This window comes from Eurosta solidaginis, chromosome 3, assembly GCF_040869045.1.
Source record: "Eurosta solidaginis isolate ZX-2024a chromosome 3, ASM4086904v1, whole genome shotgun sequence".
Lineage (NCBI taxonomy): Eukaryota > Metazoa > Arthropoda > Insecta > Diptera > Tephritidae > Eurosta > Eurosta solidaginis.
The window spans coordinates 287,519,122-287,536,719 of record NC_090321.1 but is presented as its reverse complement, the minus strand read 5'-3'; the positions used below and the strand labels follow the sequence as shown (position 1 = coordinate 287,536,719).

The following is a 17,598-nucleotide window of genomic DNA, read 5'->3' as shown; positions in this document are numbered from 1 at the left end:
CGGAAGGCATTTAATGAGTGCCTCATAACCAAGGAGTGGCAGCCATATAGGGAGGCGCTCAAAGCATACAAAAAAGCTATAAGTGTAGCGAAGGCTGTGTCCTGGCAATCCTTCTGCTCCTCAATAGAGAACACTCGTGAGTCCTCCAGACTGAGTAAACTTCTGTCCAAAGAACACCACAACAATCACCTCGTAAGAAGTGAGGCAGGCCTATGAACAAACTCAGCAGAGGACTCCCTGGGCACACTCATGAATACTCACTTCCCTGGATGCGATCTAGCACCAGTAAAAGAATCTCTCTGCAGGGACTCTCAGCCCCAGAAGGCTTACTGGACAGGATAATAGACAGCGAAAAGGTCAGGTTTGCCATAAATGGCTTCTCTCCATTCAAATCGCCCTGTCTTGATGGCATTATCCCGGTAATGCTATAAAAGCTAGGTAATCCAATAATCCTCTTGCTTGAAGTGGTATACAGAGCGAGTATCGCCCTGACCTATATCCCACAAAGCTGGAGAAAAACAAAAGTAATCTTTCTGCCAAAAGCGGCCAGACGCACACACGAAAATGCCAAAGAATACAGACCAATAAGCCTCACATCCTTCATGCTCAAAATCCATGAGGGGCTTCTGGATATATATATTAGATCAATAATAACAGGACCAAACCTTTCAAAGGCACATTACGCCTACATGAAGGGAATATGTACGGATACCGCCCTCCGTGAGCTAAGGGCTTTGTGGAAAGATCACTACACTACAAACAATTCACACTAGCAGCTTTCCTAGATATAGAAGGCGCCTTCAACAACATCGAAACCGGCACAGTTGTGAAAGCCCTGCAAAGGGCCGGAGTTGACAACCACATTTGTGGATGGACTCAATCAATGCTGGAAAACAGAACCATACAAGCGGATATGGGCTCAGTGACAATGACCCGCAAAGTTGGTAGAAGTGCACCCCAGGGCGGGGTCCTCTCGCCACTACTCTGGGTCATTGCACTGAACGAGAGACTACTCGAACTCGACAAGAATGGTGTTAAAGCAGTAGCATACGCAGACGACGTGGTCATTGCAGTCTCGGGGGATTTTCCCTCCACGCTAAGCGACATCCTTCAGGGTGCGCTAAGCAGGCTACACACCTGGGCGGCATCGTCCGACCTCAACATCAACCCTAGCAAAACAGAACTGATACTGTTCAGTAACAGAACGAAAATACCAACATTTCGACTGCCCTCACTAGATGGTACGGAACTCTTGCTCTCAACTTGAGTTAAGTACCTAGGCGTCGTAATAGACAACAAGTTAAATTGGAAAAGCAATATCGAAAAAAGAATAGAGAAGGCGTATATCGCATACTACTTGTGCAAGAGAATAGTCAGCAGAAATTTGGGGCTAAAGCCAAAACTCATGATGTGGCTCTATACGGCAGTGATAAGGACCATCCTGACGTACGGAGCCATATCACGGTGGCCTGCCCTGAACAAGCAGCACAACACTAAAAAACTAGACAAAATACAAAGGGCAGCATGCGTAGGGGTAACAGGTCCACTTAGATCGTGCCCGACGGACGCACTAAATGTCATACTTAACCTGCTGCCACTGGCGCTCCACATCAGATATACAGCGATCAGCACAGCCATCGCGCTAAGGGAGTCTGGATGCTGGACAGAAAAAAGATATGGCCACAGTGACATCCTAATAAGGCTCGCCGATGTGGATTCGACAACAGATTACCTATCAAAAATTCTGATCTTTGACAGAAATTACAAGATGCAGATACCTTCTAGAACATATTGGTCGGCCGACAAAGTTGACAGGGAGGGGTCACCTCACTCTACACTGACGGACCTAAAATGGACTGCGGCGTCGGCGCAGGTGTCTTCTCCAACCAACTAAATGTCGCAATCCCCATCCGCCTTCCAAACACAGCTAGCATCTTCCAAGCAGAGCTGCAAGGAATAGAGGGGGCCTGCATCTTCGGCTGCAGAGCCGGAGAGACGGTGAGGTAGTCATATACTCCGACAGTCAAGCGGCGCTCAAAGCGCTAGAATCACCGTACACATCCTCAAAAGCCGTCGATAACTGTAAGAGGGTGCTACGTGAAGCAGCTAACCAGGCAGCTATCACACACAGCTGGGTACCCGGCCACAGGAACATTGACGGCAACGAAAAAGCGGATAAAATAGCAAAGGCGGGAGTATCGTTAGACATCACGGAAGCAGTCGCGGTGCATCGACCACTCAAATCAATTAAAAGAGACATTCTCACCTATCTTAGGAAAATAGCAATCCATGTTTGGTACTCTACGGACACCTGTAGAACCCCCAAACTAATCTGGGCAGAGTACAACCAGAAAAGAACCGATGATCTACTAAATAGGTCTAGGCAGGAAATATACAGAACCACGGCCACTATTACAGAGCACTGGCCGTTTGGCCCGCACGCTAGTAGAATGGGTATCCCCTACAATGAGAGGTGTAGGAGCTGTAGACAGGAGGGTGCCGAGGAATCGGTTATCCACTTCCTCTGCGAGTGCCCAGCCCTCGCGAACTTTCGGTCCCGAACTCTAGGCAACTATGTGTTTCCCGACTTAAGGGCGGTGTCAAGCATCAGTAAGTTTATAGTTTTAACCAAGTGATTTGAGTAAAGCAATACGCAGGGTACATCAGCCCACATATAATTGGTTCCAGGAGAAAAACATCAAAATGGCGCCTAGAGCACTACTTGGGCCCGGCTCCATAGCCGGGCAGCACAGCAACCATTGTAAATTTTACCAAGTAGCGCAACTAACAGCTGATCGGTGAAAATTCTCACATTCACACGCACAGTTCTCGACTCAGTTTCAAAAAAAAACTTTAGATTATTTAATTCAAATTTTAAAGTGAGATAATCCTTACAAATTTATGTATACAGAATATATATGGCGTTTTTGTTGTTATTAAAGCAATAGTTTTATTTATATTAAAGCTTTTATCATTTTTTTTTTGTAACTTTGAAAAATCTCCGAACACTTTCCTTCATTATATGACATTCGACTGCCTAGTCCACTGCTTTCCACTCTATTCGCAACATAACCTCAATTTAAGCTGCCAAACTATATAGTATACAATGCTTCTATAATTCCATCATGGTTCCTCATCATTTTATGTCGATTAAGCAATTTTTTGTTTTGTTTTTTCTAAGCGGCATGAAGAAAGTTTTGGTAACAGGTGGGACTGGATTAGTGGGAAATGCGTTAAAGATCGCTATTAATGAGACTTCACCTGAAAATGAATGGGTTTTTGTGGGCTCACGAGACGCGGATCTAACGTGAGTGATAACAAACTTTGGTATGAACAACTATAATGCTAAACATTTTAGAAATGAAGAGGCTACAAAGGCTCTGTTTGACCTAGTTAAACCAACTCATGTAGTACATTTGGCAGCCATGGTCGGCGGCCTTTTCCACAACATGAACAACAATTTGGATTTTTTGGTAACTATTTGAATATACAATTTCCGCCTTAATGGGTTTAATCATGACCACCTTTGTACGTATGTTTATATGTATGCTATAAGACATGGCTAATTATTGTTTCAGCGAAAAAATTTACAAATCAATGATAACGTTTTACAAAGTGCATACGAGCATGGTTGTCTCAAAGTAATTTCTTGCCTGTCCACATGCATTTTTCCGGACAAAACCACTTACCCAATTGACGAGACAATGGTTCATAATGGCCCACCACACCCTTCCAATTATGGATACTCGTATGCAAAGAGATTAATTGATGTGCAAAATCGGGCTTATCATGAAAAATATGGATGCATATTTACTTCAGTAATTCCTTGCAATATTTTCGGACCACACGACAATTATAAACCAGAAGTTAGTCACGTTATTCCTGGAATGATTAATCGAATGTATAAGCTCATACACGAAAATGCGGATATACAAGAGAAAGAAAAAATGTTCGTTGTCTACGGAAGTGGGAAACCTTTACGTCAATTCATATATTCGTTAGATATGGCCAGGTTATTAATTTGGGCCGTTGATTGTTACAAAAGCATTGACCCCTTGATTTTAAGCGTAGATGAAGAAAATGAAGTAACTATTTTAGAAGCTGCGGAAGCTGTTGCAAAAGCGTTTGATTTCAAGGTAAAGTCTACATATCGCTCATTTGCGAAAATATTGTCATAATAAAACAATTTTTGTTAGTTTTGTATGCAAACATGACATGTCTTAACAAATGTTATTCCATTAAAAAGTCTGAGCTAAGAAATGTGAAACCTTTGAAATAGTCTGTCTGTTGCTATAACTAAAAAACTATTCGCCAAAGGTTTAAGGTCAGCCTTAGCATCAGGAAACTCTTTTGCGTCAGTGGTGATTTTTTAACTTTCAAACGCATAGTTCTGTGGATTTTAGTAGTCTCTTAGGCAAGCCTGAAACCGGATTGAATTATGGACCTCTTGCACATATGAGCGATATTTGCATATTTCATTATTCTATCTATTTTATTCTTTCTGTTTTTAAGGGAAAATTAATTTGTGATACTAGTAAAGCTGATGGACAATACAAAAAAACTGCTTCCAATCGAAAGTTGCGCAGCCTCCTGCCGAATTTCCAGTTCACTTCATTTCAAGATGCTATTAATGATTCTGTAAAGTGGTTCATTGAAAATATGAAGAATGCCAGAGTGTAGTTGAAATAGTTCATTTTGTGTAAGTTATTTTTTTTTTTACATGATATATACGAATATAGTGCCTGTTCATGCCAGTATATTAGGTCAAAAGTGGTGTAAATATTTGAATGCACAAAGCTTCTCGTATGATACATAAGTATAGCCTTTTAATCACAACCTCTTCTGTGTTTGAAAAGAAATTAACTTTAGTCGAACATTTATTTAATAATTTATTTAATAGTCTACAAATTCATTAATTAATCAGACTAAATATGATTAAAAATAGAATGTTCAAAGCGATCGAAATTTATACTATAGAATTGTGATGCTGACCAACCAGAACTGATTATTACTAATGCTGTCGGAATTCACTTTGTTGCTGTTGTAGCGATAAGTACACCCCCCCCGAAGGCATTGGGGACACTCCCCGAAGACATTGGGGAGTGTATCGATGTTGATGGTACTTTGCCGGATGCAGATCCGGCACGTTCCGGTAACAAGCACCATAAAGGTATTACCCCGACCATCTCGAGAACGATTTGGTGTGACCATATGCAACCTTCTAGGCCATCCCCCGCTCCCACCCCCTAAATCCACCAGGAGTTCGGGGTCGCCAGAGCCTCGGCTATTAATGAAACAGGATTCGCCACGGGTAGGTGAGGTTGAAAATTGGGTTGGAGAAGCTATATATTGCGCTGACAACCCGTTGAGAGGGTTGCGCTACACAACCCATTGAATCAATTTGGTATTTTAGTCGCCTCTTACGACAGGCATACCTACCGCGGGTATATTCTAAGCCCCCCAACCCGCTGGACGTAATTTCGATAAGCTAGTTGATTTCTATTTATCTCACAATAATTAGGGCTGCATTGTCTGGAGGTAAGAAGGGACGCGATTCCAAGCCACCCGCCCAATTGGTTGGAGCAGGGAATTAGTGCGGGACGTTGGAAAGGTCGTGATTCCAAGCCACCCACCCAATTCACCACGTATTTAAGGTGGTCAGTAAATTTTTTTTTATTGCCAACAGCGAATTGCAGGTGTCAACAATTTTACAGTACTTATTGAAATTAGTACACAGATAACGAACAGGTCCGTGCGTTTCGAAATTCGATCTGCACGTGCTTATATGAAGTGGTTGAAAATTTTTCGATGGTCTAAGGGAACATTAATTATAATTTCACGAAGCAGAAACGGCCTATTTACCAACATTCTAATAAGTTGTACAAAAAATAAAACACCTAACATTTCTCTACGACTCTGTAACGTAGGAAGCTGTAGAAGTTTTAAGCGGTTGGAGTAGGACCACACGATAAGTCCCTTTGCGCGAAACCGCTTCTGAACCGATTCTAATTTGTAGAAGTGGCTCTGATTATCGGACCATATTCCAGTATTGGCCTCCCAAAGGTATAGTTTTAGTAATATATGGATCATTGAATTCTTTAGAGCAACGTTTGACGAACGCCAAAGTGCCTTTGAGTTTAGGGTCCATTGTAACGCCTAAGCCTACAAAGCTAATGACTTGCTTAATGGTATAATCATCAATTATATACTCCTGGGATTGGTAGGATTTTATTATGAAGCACATGAACTTGCATTTCGGCAGGTTTAGAAATATTACATTTACGTTACACCATTCAACTAGGCTATTCAGATATGCTTGAAGACTTGATCTATCCTCTGGTGAGCGGATCGCCATAACAACTTTGACATCATCAGCGTACATTAGCGGCTTGCAGTACTTAAAAAAAACATTTGAAAGGTCATTAATGAATAGCGGAAACAACACGACCAAGGTGGCTACCATGAGGAACACCGGAAGTAACATCGATAGTTTCAGACCAACAAGTATTAAATATAACCGCGGGAAGCACAAACGATCGAGTATTCCAATTGTTGACATTTTGTCCACATAGAATTTAGGAATTATTATGAGGGAAATTATATGTACATATCTAGGCTTGAGTTGAATATCATCACTTCGTCCGCCTGTGCGAAAACTCCGTATCTCAGAATATTTTTCAAAAACAACACTTTTTCCATAAACGCCCTACCCGACGTGAAAAAGTATCGAATTTATGCTCAGATAGGGAGATTTAAAAATAATTCTGAGATGAGTGTCTTTCAAACAAATTCTGAAATAGGCGTTTTTTAAAAATTCTTCGAAGAAGGACGTTTTTGAAAGGACAGCGGAGCCAGCGCGATTTTCCACTCAGTAGTCGATTTGTAGCTGTAAAGTTAGTCCCTGAATATTGCATTTCTTGCTTTAATTTATAACGTAAACCAAACAATATATGTATATTTTTTTATTTAAATACATTTGACATAAAATTATAATTTAATTACATATATAATCTCATACAAAGCATACAATATTAGTTATAAATAATTTTATTTTTGGGAATAGGCGTTCTTTTAATTGCATTTAGTGAAGTCGATTATTATAAAATGTGTTTAACTCATAGACTGTAAACAAAAATGTTTTACACATCATTGAATCAGGTACATAATAGATATGTACATATGTAAGATACATCCGATTAAAGTTTTGATTTAACTCGTTACATATTTGATTTTCACTTCTTACGTGCTTTTTATGTGTTGTATTAAATTAAAATGGAAGGCGAGTGTCTAAAAACAATAAAGAATCGTTCATTAAGGAGTGCTTATTCGATTTAAGTATTTAATACACTTTTTTTTTTTTATTAAAACAGCAATTTAGCGCTTTTCGTTACACCGCTTAAATTAATTTGTAATATTCTATATTGATAGTAATATTCAATACAATACAATTTTTAACATTCAGTTAGGTCCATTTCCACAACAGCGAATTAGCAAGCGATAATTATTTAACGATTGATTTTCATGCTTAATTTCGAGTAAATTCCAGAAAGAAGTACAAAAAATACACGTTAACCTGCTGCTGTGGAAATGACTCTTCATACGTTGGTAATTGACTATAATTTAAAAGAGAAATTTACTTGTAATTACACAAAAGAAAAATGCATACCTTGCATTTCGACAGTTCATATTATACATATGTATGCATGTATGTACGTATACAAGTATGAAGTATATACATTAATTTAAAACTATTGAGATATTGTGGTTTATTTTTAAAGCCTTGCTTAATGTAGAAGATGGTGGTGGGTATGTGATACTAGCGATGTCTATATGTACGGTGTATATTGTTGATATTTGCTAAGCTAATTACATTCAACTTTCAAGTCTTTAAAATAGAGCCACTCACACCCGTCTTTTCTTAAGGACTTTATCTTTATTTTGTAGCGTAAAGAAACCGTTGACCCATTTTAAATCTGGCTTGGCAAAACGCACAGTTTGACCTTCACCACAAGCATTCTCAGCAGTGTAAACACCTTTAAGCATAACATTTGACCCTGTCCCGCATGCCAAGGCGCCACCAACATCAAACAAGCAAGGATCGCTAACAATTGAACTGCAAACACTGGTTTCATCAGCACCGCAGCTCTCTCTTGGCTGGGAAATTGTATTTGAAACATGCATAATGGCACCTTCCTCATGACCTAAATAATTATAAAAAAAGGATTTACATGAACGTCCGGTATAAGTAAAAAAATATATTTGTATGTGCATTGTTCACATGTACATAGAATCAACATTATATATATGTGTGTTTATTGGAACGCCTTACTCGCACTTAAAAGGGGCTTTGGCTAAAATATCTCGGAAGAGAGCCGAGTTCAGTAATAGTCTTAAATTTTCGAATTTTAGTTCACATTATAATAATCATAACAAATATAACTGCGTAAATTAATATATGTAGGTAGATAAATATCTGGCAGTTCATCCAATTATTATTGTTGTTGTAGCGATAACCTGTTATCGATGTGATGGTCCTTTGCCGGATACGGTACGTTCCGGTAAGACACACCATTAAGATGCTAGCCCGACCATCTCGCGAACGATTTATATGGCCACATTAAACCTTCAGGCCATCCCTCCGTCCCCACCCCCAAGTAAGTCTATAGGAAAACCACTATAGAGTTTAAAATGATAAGGTTGCATTTGCAAGCATATAATAAACAAGAAACAAAATTAAAAAAATCTTCCGAGACCCTTTTAGCATAAGCTTTGTATTTGTATTTGTATTATAAAATTTTTCCTAGCAAAATAATTTGGCAATTTGGATTTACGGGCGGTTGTTGTTGTTGTTGTTGTTGTAGCGATTAGGTTACTCCCCGAAGGCTTTGGGGAGTGTTATCGATGTGATGGTCCTTTGTCGGATACAGATCCGATAAGCTCCGGTAACACAGCACCATTAAGGTGCTGGCCCGACCATCTCGGGAACGATTTATATGGCCACATTAAACCTTCAGGCCATCCCTCCCTCCCCGCCACCAAGTTCCATGAGGAGCTTGGGGTCGCCAGAGCCTCGTCTGTTAGTGAAACGGGATTCGCCGCTCGAAGGTGAGGTTGACAATTGGGTTGAGAAGCTATATATTGCGCTACACAACCCCTTTAATCCCTACGGTACGAGCGGTCTTTTGCATCTTTTCCGTTTGGTATGGGAAACAATCCAGTCTTTGGGCACCCTTACGATAATTGTAATCAAGAACAAATCTGATATATGTACATACATATGACCATCAATAATGACACTTACTCTTGATAGCTTGTTTACCCCAGCCGGTAGTGATGCATTTCTCTCCTGGTTTTGGATCTTCATTAGTTACGCAAATGGGCTTAACGTGCTGTGCAAACTCTAATCTCTTGTCCAATCTCAAAACGGCCATATCGTTCGAGCCTGTAGATGGATTATATTTAGGGTGTATATCTATCGATTTTACACCAACTATTTGGAAAGGCAGAGGCTCGCTATCTCGCCCCAGTTCCCATTCGCCACCTTTCACTTTTAAGTCATTTGGTAATACTCTGAATAGAGAATAAATAATGATGAATTTTTATTAGGTTTCAGTTTTTGGAAAAATTTCAGTTAGTGTTCACCCTTTGACAACAGAAGCTGCCGTCAAAACAACTTGATCTCCAATAATTGCACCACCACCGAGTAATGTTTTTGTGGATTCCTTAAGGATCATCGCCTGCCAGGGAATTTCGCCAAAGTTTGCGTCAACATCTTGTATTCCCTGTGGTTTGGTATTCTTTATACAAAATCGAATAAAACAAAAAACGTTAATAATTTTTATAAACTAAAACCTGTTTAATGTTTTACAAACCGAATTTCTGGTTGCACAAACTCCAGCTAAGTTAATGGGCCATGGATCAACATAATTTGCATCGCGACAACACTTGCCTGCTAAGCCATTCTCAAGAACGCAATCGGTGAGAGGAACGCGGAACGCTGACTCGGCTGATGATGTGTCTACGGGTTGATCAACTATTACACCAATACTGTTGCAGAAATTTTCCGGCGTGCATTCCAAAGCCGATGCACATTTAGATAAATGTTGACGATGTAAGGGAAGTGAAAGAATATCTTCACCACGTTGTGGAGGTGTGGGTTTTGCTATTTTTGGAGGAGCCGCTGTAGTTACAGTTTGGATTACTGTATTTGAGGGTTGTGTTACATGGTAATCAGATGGTTGATATTCTGGGTTGGGTGGTATATAAACATTTTCTGGTCTTAGGCCTGGTTGTGGGCGTTGTGGTATTTTATTTGATGCAGCGTCTTGATTGTAAGGAGGTTGCTGGGTGAACACTTGACGAGGTGGGGTCGCAGCTGTTGGCGGAATGTACTGATTGCTTGGAGTTATCGGTTTAGAAAATGTATTTGGAGGTAAATAATCTCGTTGTGGAATTGGTTGATGAGGTGAAGAGATCTGCTGTGACGAGGATGAGGCCTGATAGGGTCTGCCAGTTGTTGGAATTATGAATTGAACTTCTGGAGTTCGAAGGACATAACCGTCATCTGTAAGTGTAGTGGAAGGTATTCGGCAGCATATATCAGGATAATAGCACCGATCACTCTGAAAATAGACAAACCAAATCTATCAGAATCGGGGTCGTAACAACATATATACATACATATATGTACGTTCTATTATGAAATTCACTTTCTAATAATTATTTTCGATATATGTACATAGCTATTTCCCAATTTTGTATTCTTGCTTAGAAACATTCATTATTCAATTTTTTTTGGTAATAGTCTAGTTGAGGGGTCGACTTTTTTTGGTGGGTACCACACAACAACAACCACATGAAAATCGCCAACTTCAACTGCAAATATCTCCGGACAGAGATTGTTGGCAACCCTTAATTGTAGATTAAATTCCGAAAATGTTCACTTGTCAAATGTATTTGTATAAGTATCTACTATTGTATTGTGCCGTTCATTTAAATATGTATGTGACATGGCTAATGTATAAATAAGTGTCAAAGGACATAACGTGACATATTCCTTTTCTGTGCCGAACATCCAACAACTGGTAATTAAATACGCGGTAAGACTTTATGTTTTTTATGTAATTATGACCTGTAAATTGTATGTTATTTTATGTTTAATAAAGATTGAGATACGGCTAACACCCGACAAACATAACAGTGGCGACGAGATAAAAGGCTCTTAATAAAAGCAGTACCAAAATTGACAAACCCATTGGAGCAAGTGGTAGCAACACTTCTGGCGCGGCAACAAGAAACCGCAGATCAACAAACACAACTATTGGAGCGGTTGATCGCTGCAACATTTACAAATGAGCAAAATGGTAGGAATGCAACACAAAGCACAACGGGCAGTTCCGAGGCTATTATGGAAACAATTTCGAAAGGTATTCGTGAATTTTGCTATGATGCGTAAGAAGGACAAACCTTTGCCAAATGGTATGTGCGCTATGAAGATAACTTCACAGTTGATGCTGCATTATTAGACGACGCTGCTAAGGTACGTTTGCTTTTACGCAAGGTAAGCACAAATGTGTTCGATAAATACCGGGACTACATTTTGCCTGCACAGCCACGCGATTTAAATTTTGAAGACACAATTGCTACATTAAAAAAATTGTTTGGTAAGAAAGAATCACAATTTAGTACGAGAGTAAAATGTATGCGAAATGTGCGCGAAGAAAATGAAGACATTGTGACGTATGCAGCTCGAGTAAATAGGTTATGTGAAAATTTCTCGCTACAGAATTGCACGGCTGATAATTTTAAATGCTTGATGTTCGTTCAGGGTATTCAATCGACACGTGATGAAGATCTTCGCGCTCGACTTTTAAGCATGCTCGACTCTGAAACTGTAGATAGACCACTAACACTAGATAATTTAGTCGCGGAAATTCAGCGTATTAGAAATTTGAAAAGTGATGCGGTCGTAGCTGAACAGCAATCCAAGGTTCAAGCAGTTTCACAAGCTCAGCATAAACAAAGTAAATTACCTAGCAAGTCAACTCCAAGTAGACCTTGTTGGCAATGCGCAGGTATGCATTTCGTGCGTGATTGTAATTTCAGTAACCACAAATGTACTCAATGCGGTAAAATCGGACATAAAGAAGGGTATTGCACGTGCTTTTCGGAACGTAAAACGAAGAATGCTAGTACGAAGAAAAAGAGTAAGAAAACGCGTAAATCAATCAAAAGCGTATTTACAATGTGTGGTAATGGTGCTAAAAATCGACGTTTCGTGGCAATACAAATTAACAACACAACAGTTAAATTGCAACACGATACCGGGTCGGATATCACCATTATTTCCAAACAAAACTGGGCCAGCATAGGCAGTCCACAATTACGTTCGGTTAGAAAATTAATTCGCGACGCTTCAGCAAATCCACTTTCAATTGCTGGCGAATTTGATGCGAATGTCGTGGTGAATGGAAAAAACAAGCGAGCAACCATCACAGTTTCTACTAACCTAAATTTGTTAGGCACAGACATAATTTCTCTGTTTCACTTCATGCAGAAGCATCCAAACTAGCAGTCGATTAGTCGAACCGAATTTACGTCAGATGTTTCCAATTGTTTTCAGAGATGAAATAGGTCACTGTATGGCATACAAAGTTCACTTACAGCTTAAGCCTCAAGCGGTGCCGGTGTTTCGCCCAAAAAGACCAATACCTTATGCAGCAAGGGAACAAGTCGAAAGGGAATTGAAAAGATTAGAAGATGACGGTATTATTACTCCAGTCAATTTCTCCGAATGGTCATCTCCAATCGTCGTAGTCAAAAAAGCTTCAGGTAATATTCGTATCTGTGGTGACTATTCTACAGGCCTCAACGCACAGCTTGAGCCTCACACATTTCCATTGCCACTACCAGACGAAATTTTTGTTAATTTCAACGGCTGTTCATATTTTTCTATAGTCGATTTAAACAATGCTTATATGCAAATAGAAGTAGACGAGAAAAAAAAAACTTCTCGTAATCAACACACATCGCGGGTTATATACATTCAATCGTTTGTCACCAGGAGTTAAATCTGCACCCGGAGCGTTTCAGCTTGTTATGGAATCATTACTTTTGGGACTCTGGAGTATTTCCCTATTTAGATGATGTTGTAGCTACTAAAACTAAAGAAGAAAATATAAGCGCAGTAATTAAACTTTTTGAACGTTTTAAACTCCACAACATTACGGTCAATTTCAATAAATGTAAATTCTTTCAACAATATTGTACGTATTTGGGATATCACATCGATCAGAAAGGCGTAAGGCCAGATAAGAATAAAATCAGCAAAATTTTGGAACTTCCACCACCGAAAGATGTCAGCGAATTAAGATCCTTTTTAGGTGCCATAAATTATTACGGGAAGTTTATCCGAGGGATGCGCGTTCTTAGGAACCCTTTGGATAATTTACTAAAAACGAATGAAAAGTGGAACTGGTCCACACAATGCCAGAATAACTTCGATAAATTTAAAAAACTTCTTTCATCAGATCTCTTACTAACACACTACGATCCCAAACTGCCAATCAAGGTAGCAGCGTACGCTTCTAACGTGGGTCTAGGTGCATATATTTGTCACTTGTACGCAGATGGTAGTGAAAAAGCAATCGTGCATACTGCAAGAGCTCTGACACAAGCTGAGAAGAATTATTCGCAAATTGAAAAAGAAGGCTTGGCTTTAGTATTTGCAGTGGTAAAGTTTCATAAGTACCTGTATGGAAGAAAATTTTATTTACATACAGATCATAAGCCATTACTTGCCATATTTGGTAATAAGAAGGGGATTCCTGCACACTCTGCAAACCGCCTTCAGCGATGGGCCTTAACGTTGATGTCATATGATTTTATCTTAGAATACGTACCTACCAATGAATTTGGTGCAGCTGATGTACTTTCACGTCTTATTAGAAGCACATCAAAACCTAATGAAGAAACAGTTATAGCAAGTTGCCAGCTTGAACGTGATATTAAGCAAATTACAATTGATGCCATAGAATTTCTGCCAATTACTTTTCAGATGGTACAAAAAGCGACAATGCAAGACGCATTTTTACAAGATGGTACAAAACACGTGAAGACTTGTAAGTGGCCGAACACAATCAGCAACGATTTACGTAGTTTCTATACACATCGTGATAGTCTGAGTATGGTTGAACATTGCATCATGCTAAAAGATCGTCTAGTTATTCCCAAGTGTTTTCGCAATCGAATCCTAAAGCAACTGCATAAAGGTCATCAAGGAATTGAACGCACAAAAGCGCTAGCACGAAGTTATGTATACTGGCCGGGTATAGATGAGGATATAAAGCAGTATATTCAATCATGTGAAAAATGTGCAACTGTTGCTAAAACATTACCAAAAACAACTCTTTCTTCATGGCGTAATGCAGAGCATCCGATGCAACGCATTCATATTGATATTGCAGGTCCGGTTAATCAAATTTACTATTTGGTAATAATCGACGCATACTCGAAATGGCCTCAAATATATCAAATTAAGTCGATCACATCATTAAAGATTTTAGAGTGCATTTCAGATTTTACATCACAGTTTGGAAATCCTGAGCTAATTGTCAGCGATAATGGTAACAATTTTCCAGTGAAATGTTTGCGGATTTTTGCAAAAGTCATGGCATCGCTCATACATTCACAGCGCTGTATCACCCGCAGTCGAACGGTCAAGCGGAACGGTTTGTGGACACACTTAAGCAAGCTTTAAAGAAATTGGAGGACACGGGAACGCCAACCCAAATTTTACAAACGTTTTTGCAAACATATCGCACCACACCCAATCGCAATGCACCGCAAGGGAAATCGCCAGCTGAATTATTCGTTGGGAGAAGACTACGTACAGAGTTCGACATGCTTAAAATTTCGAAGCCATCCAATGAGTCACGTAACGAACACATGGAACAACAGTTTAATAAGCGACATGAAGCTAAAGAAAGAAATTATGAAGTTGGAGATCTAGTTTACGCAAAGTTATATAAACTTAACCAATCTTATTGGGCACCCGGAACAATCATAAAGGTTCTAGGCAAAGTTAACTACGAGGTTAAAATCGAAAACTCTAACATATTTAGAGCGGTAAAATCTCATTCATACCAGCTTCGACCAAGATTCGTAAAAACATCAAACAACACATTGGATACTTTCTATGATTATTTTGAGCTTCCACCTAAGCCAACAACTTCGAATTCCGATTCAACCAATTCAAGAGTTCAAGAAAGTGACATTGCCACAGGGCAAGAGTCAACGCTAAGTAATCCAGCCGAGGAACAGACACAGTCTCCGAATATAGAAATTCCTGTTAACGAATCATTAACAGCAGTTAGCAATGATACACCTACAGATGCTCGAGAGTCAACTACTGCACCACCTGCAGTTTCTCAAGAGTTAAGAAGATCAACGAGACGCAAGACACCTCCAGCTTGGACTCCAGATTACCATCTAACTAAAAGAAAAAGGGATGTTGGCAACCCTTAATTGTAGATTAAATTCCGAAAATGTTCACTTGTCAAATGTATTTGTATAAGTATCTACTATTGTATTGTGCCGTTCATTTAAATATGTATGTGACATCGCTAATGTATAAATAAGTGTCAAAGGACATAACGTGACATATTCCTTTTCTGTGCCGAACATCCAACAACTGGTAATTAAATACGCGGTAAGACTTTATATATTTATTTGTTTTTTATGTAATTATGACCTGTAAATTGTATGTTATTTTATGTTTAATAAAGATTGAGCTACGGCTAACACCCGACAAACATAACAGAGATAAAATTTTTCTTTTCCGCCTTCGGATTATTGTTCTCGAGATTAATACGCGTCTTTTGATACCTCACTCGAAAATCTTCGCCCAACTTTAGGGTGGGGCCCCTAAACTGCACTACTACCGCACAGGGTTATTTTTTATAAGCGCGGCCGAAGGCCGCCAACGCAGAAAGGTGTTCTGCGCAAAAATACTATGGATCCCACCCTCGGTTTCGGAGGTACCCGCGGGTCTTTTTTCGGTTTTTCGTTAATATCTTTTGAACGAGTTAAAATTTTTATTTTCCGCCTTCGGATTATTAATACTGATGTCAAGACGCGTCGTTTGACACCTCTGTTGATACGCGTATTAGCAGTCGACCCCTCAACTAGACTATTACCATATCTTTTGAACGAGTTAAAATTTTTGGTAGCGTATTAGCAGTCGACCCCTCAACTAGACTCCCTACAAGAAACGCTGATAGTTTTGCTAATACACTCACACTTGTAATTGACAATGCTGATCCTGTGATGATGTAAACATTGATACTCAAATTTATGTATGTTCCTTTGTTCGCTCACGCATGTCCGCATGTTCCCAACGACAGCCTATAATCATGAAAAAGGACTCAAACTGGGAAAGCTTCGGACACCTGGTACAGAACAAAAGAACATACAGCAGATGCCATTACTGTTTATCGTTACGACGGTAAACCAAAACACAATTGGTTGGCTACGATACGGTTACGACCTTAGCGGTACCAATAATCGATTGCATTGATTCTCATAAGATTGGTCGAATCAGCTGTTATAAGGTTACCGATACGGTTACCGATAAAGCACCAATGTCTCCAGCTTAACTTTTGGTCATTGTAAATTTTACCAAGTAGCGCAACTAACAGCTGATCGGTGAAAATTCGCACATTCACACGTACAGTTCTCGACTCAGTTTCAAACAAAAATTTTAGATTATTTAACTCAAATTTTAAAGTGAGATAATCCTTACGAATTTATGTCTATAGAAAATATAAGGCGTTTTTGTTGTTATTAAAACAATAGTTTTATTTATATTAAAGCTTTGTCATTTTTTTTTTTAACTTTGAAAAAACTCCGAACACCATTCCTTCATTATATGACATTCGACTGCCTAGTCCACTGCCTTCCACTCTATTCGCAACATAACCTCGAATTAAGCTGCCAAACTATATAGTAAACAATGCTTTTGGTACTATACCGTAAGCATCTTTCATATGCCCTTTTATATCTTTTCCTTTTAACGTTAATCCTCTATCCTTCATTCTCCGCTAATTGTTAGCGGGTTGCTACCGAGCAACTCTTTGTTGTTATACTCCCAATACCAACAATTTATACAAAAAATATTCGTCCGGCAACACTTCAAAAGCTCTACCTTCGGTGAGTTTACTAGTTGCCATTGTTTTGACATTCGCAACGAGTAAATTCACGACCGTACCAATTATGAGCTTTACCAAGTAGCGCAACTACCAGCTGATCGCTCACACTTTGCACACACCCCCAAGCCTCACTAATGTCTTTATTATGGAAATCTTATACTAATTTCACACAGACGGCTTATTGAATAATAAAGGCAATTTTCTACATTAAGACGCTTATTGAGCTCAATCTTCCCTACAAAATTCGAATCTATTATTATTTCATTAGTAGCTAATCGAATGCCTAATGAAGTCAAAAGCACAATGCAACTCTGTTGGCAGCGTTCCGCTTCCGTTTCCGCTTCTTAGTTTTCAAAGCAAATGTCATTGTCTGCATGGCGGAACGATACAA

The 17,598-nt window shown here is 39.3% G+C and overlaps 2 protein-coding genes across 7 annotated transcripts in view; one reads left to right on the top strand and one right to left on the bottom strand.

Annotated features, from left to right (window-relative positions):
• The first annotated feature begins 3,121 nt into the window (after positions 1 to 3,121).
• On the top strand, positions 3,122 to 8,299 carry Gmer (GDP-L-fucose synthase-like protein). 3 transcript variants are annotated; one of them, XM_067777004.1, is made up of 5 exons: positions 3,122 to 3,307; positions 3,359 to 3,473; positions 3,579 to 4,136; positions 4,513 to 4,699; positions 7,945 to 8,299. In XM_067777004.1, the coding sequence occupies exons 1-4, from the start codon at positions 3,126 to 3,128 to the stop codon at positions 4,678 to 4,680; spliced, it is 1,023 nt and encodes a 340-aa protein (XP_067633105.1). In that variant the 5' UTR covers positions 3,122 to 3,125; the 3' UTR covers positions 4,681 to 4,699; positions 7,945 to 8,299. The 3 variants fall into 3 exon arrangements, with proteins under 3 accessions (XP_067633105.1, XP_067633106.1, XP_067633107.1); XM_067777005.1 differs by lacking the exon at positions 7,945 to 8,299 and adding an exon at positions 6,302 to 7,755; XM_067777006.1 differs by lacking the exon at positions 4,513 to 4,699.
• scaf (scarface) overlaps positions 6,950 to 17,598 on the bottom strand; it is a 94,660-nt gene continuing 84,011 nt past the window's right edge. For all 4 annotated transcript variants that reach the window (XM_067777001.1, XM_067777000.1, XM_067777002.1 and 1 more), the window contains 4 exons: positions 9,873 to 10,622; positions 9,643 to 9,797; positions 9,302 to 9,570; positions 6,950 to 8,201 (listed from right to left, as the gene is read on the bottom strand). In XM_067777001.1, the coding sequence (XP_067633102.1) occupies positions 7,903 to 8,201; positions 9,302 to 9,570; positions 9,643 to 9,797; positions 9,873 to 10,622 (1,473 nt within the window). In that variant the 3' untranslated portion in view covers positions 6,950 to 7,902. The remainder of the gene's footprint in view (positions 8,202 to 9,301; positions 9,571 to 9,642; positions 9,798 to 9,872; positions 10,623 to 17,598) is intronic.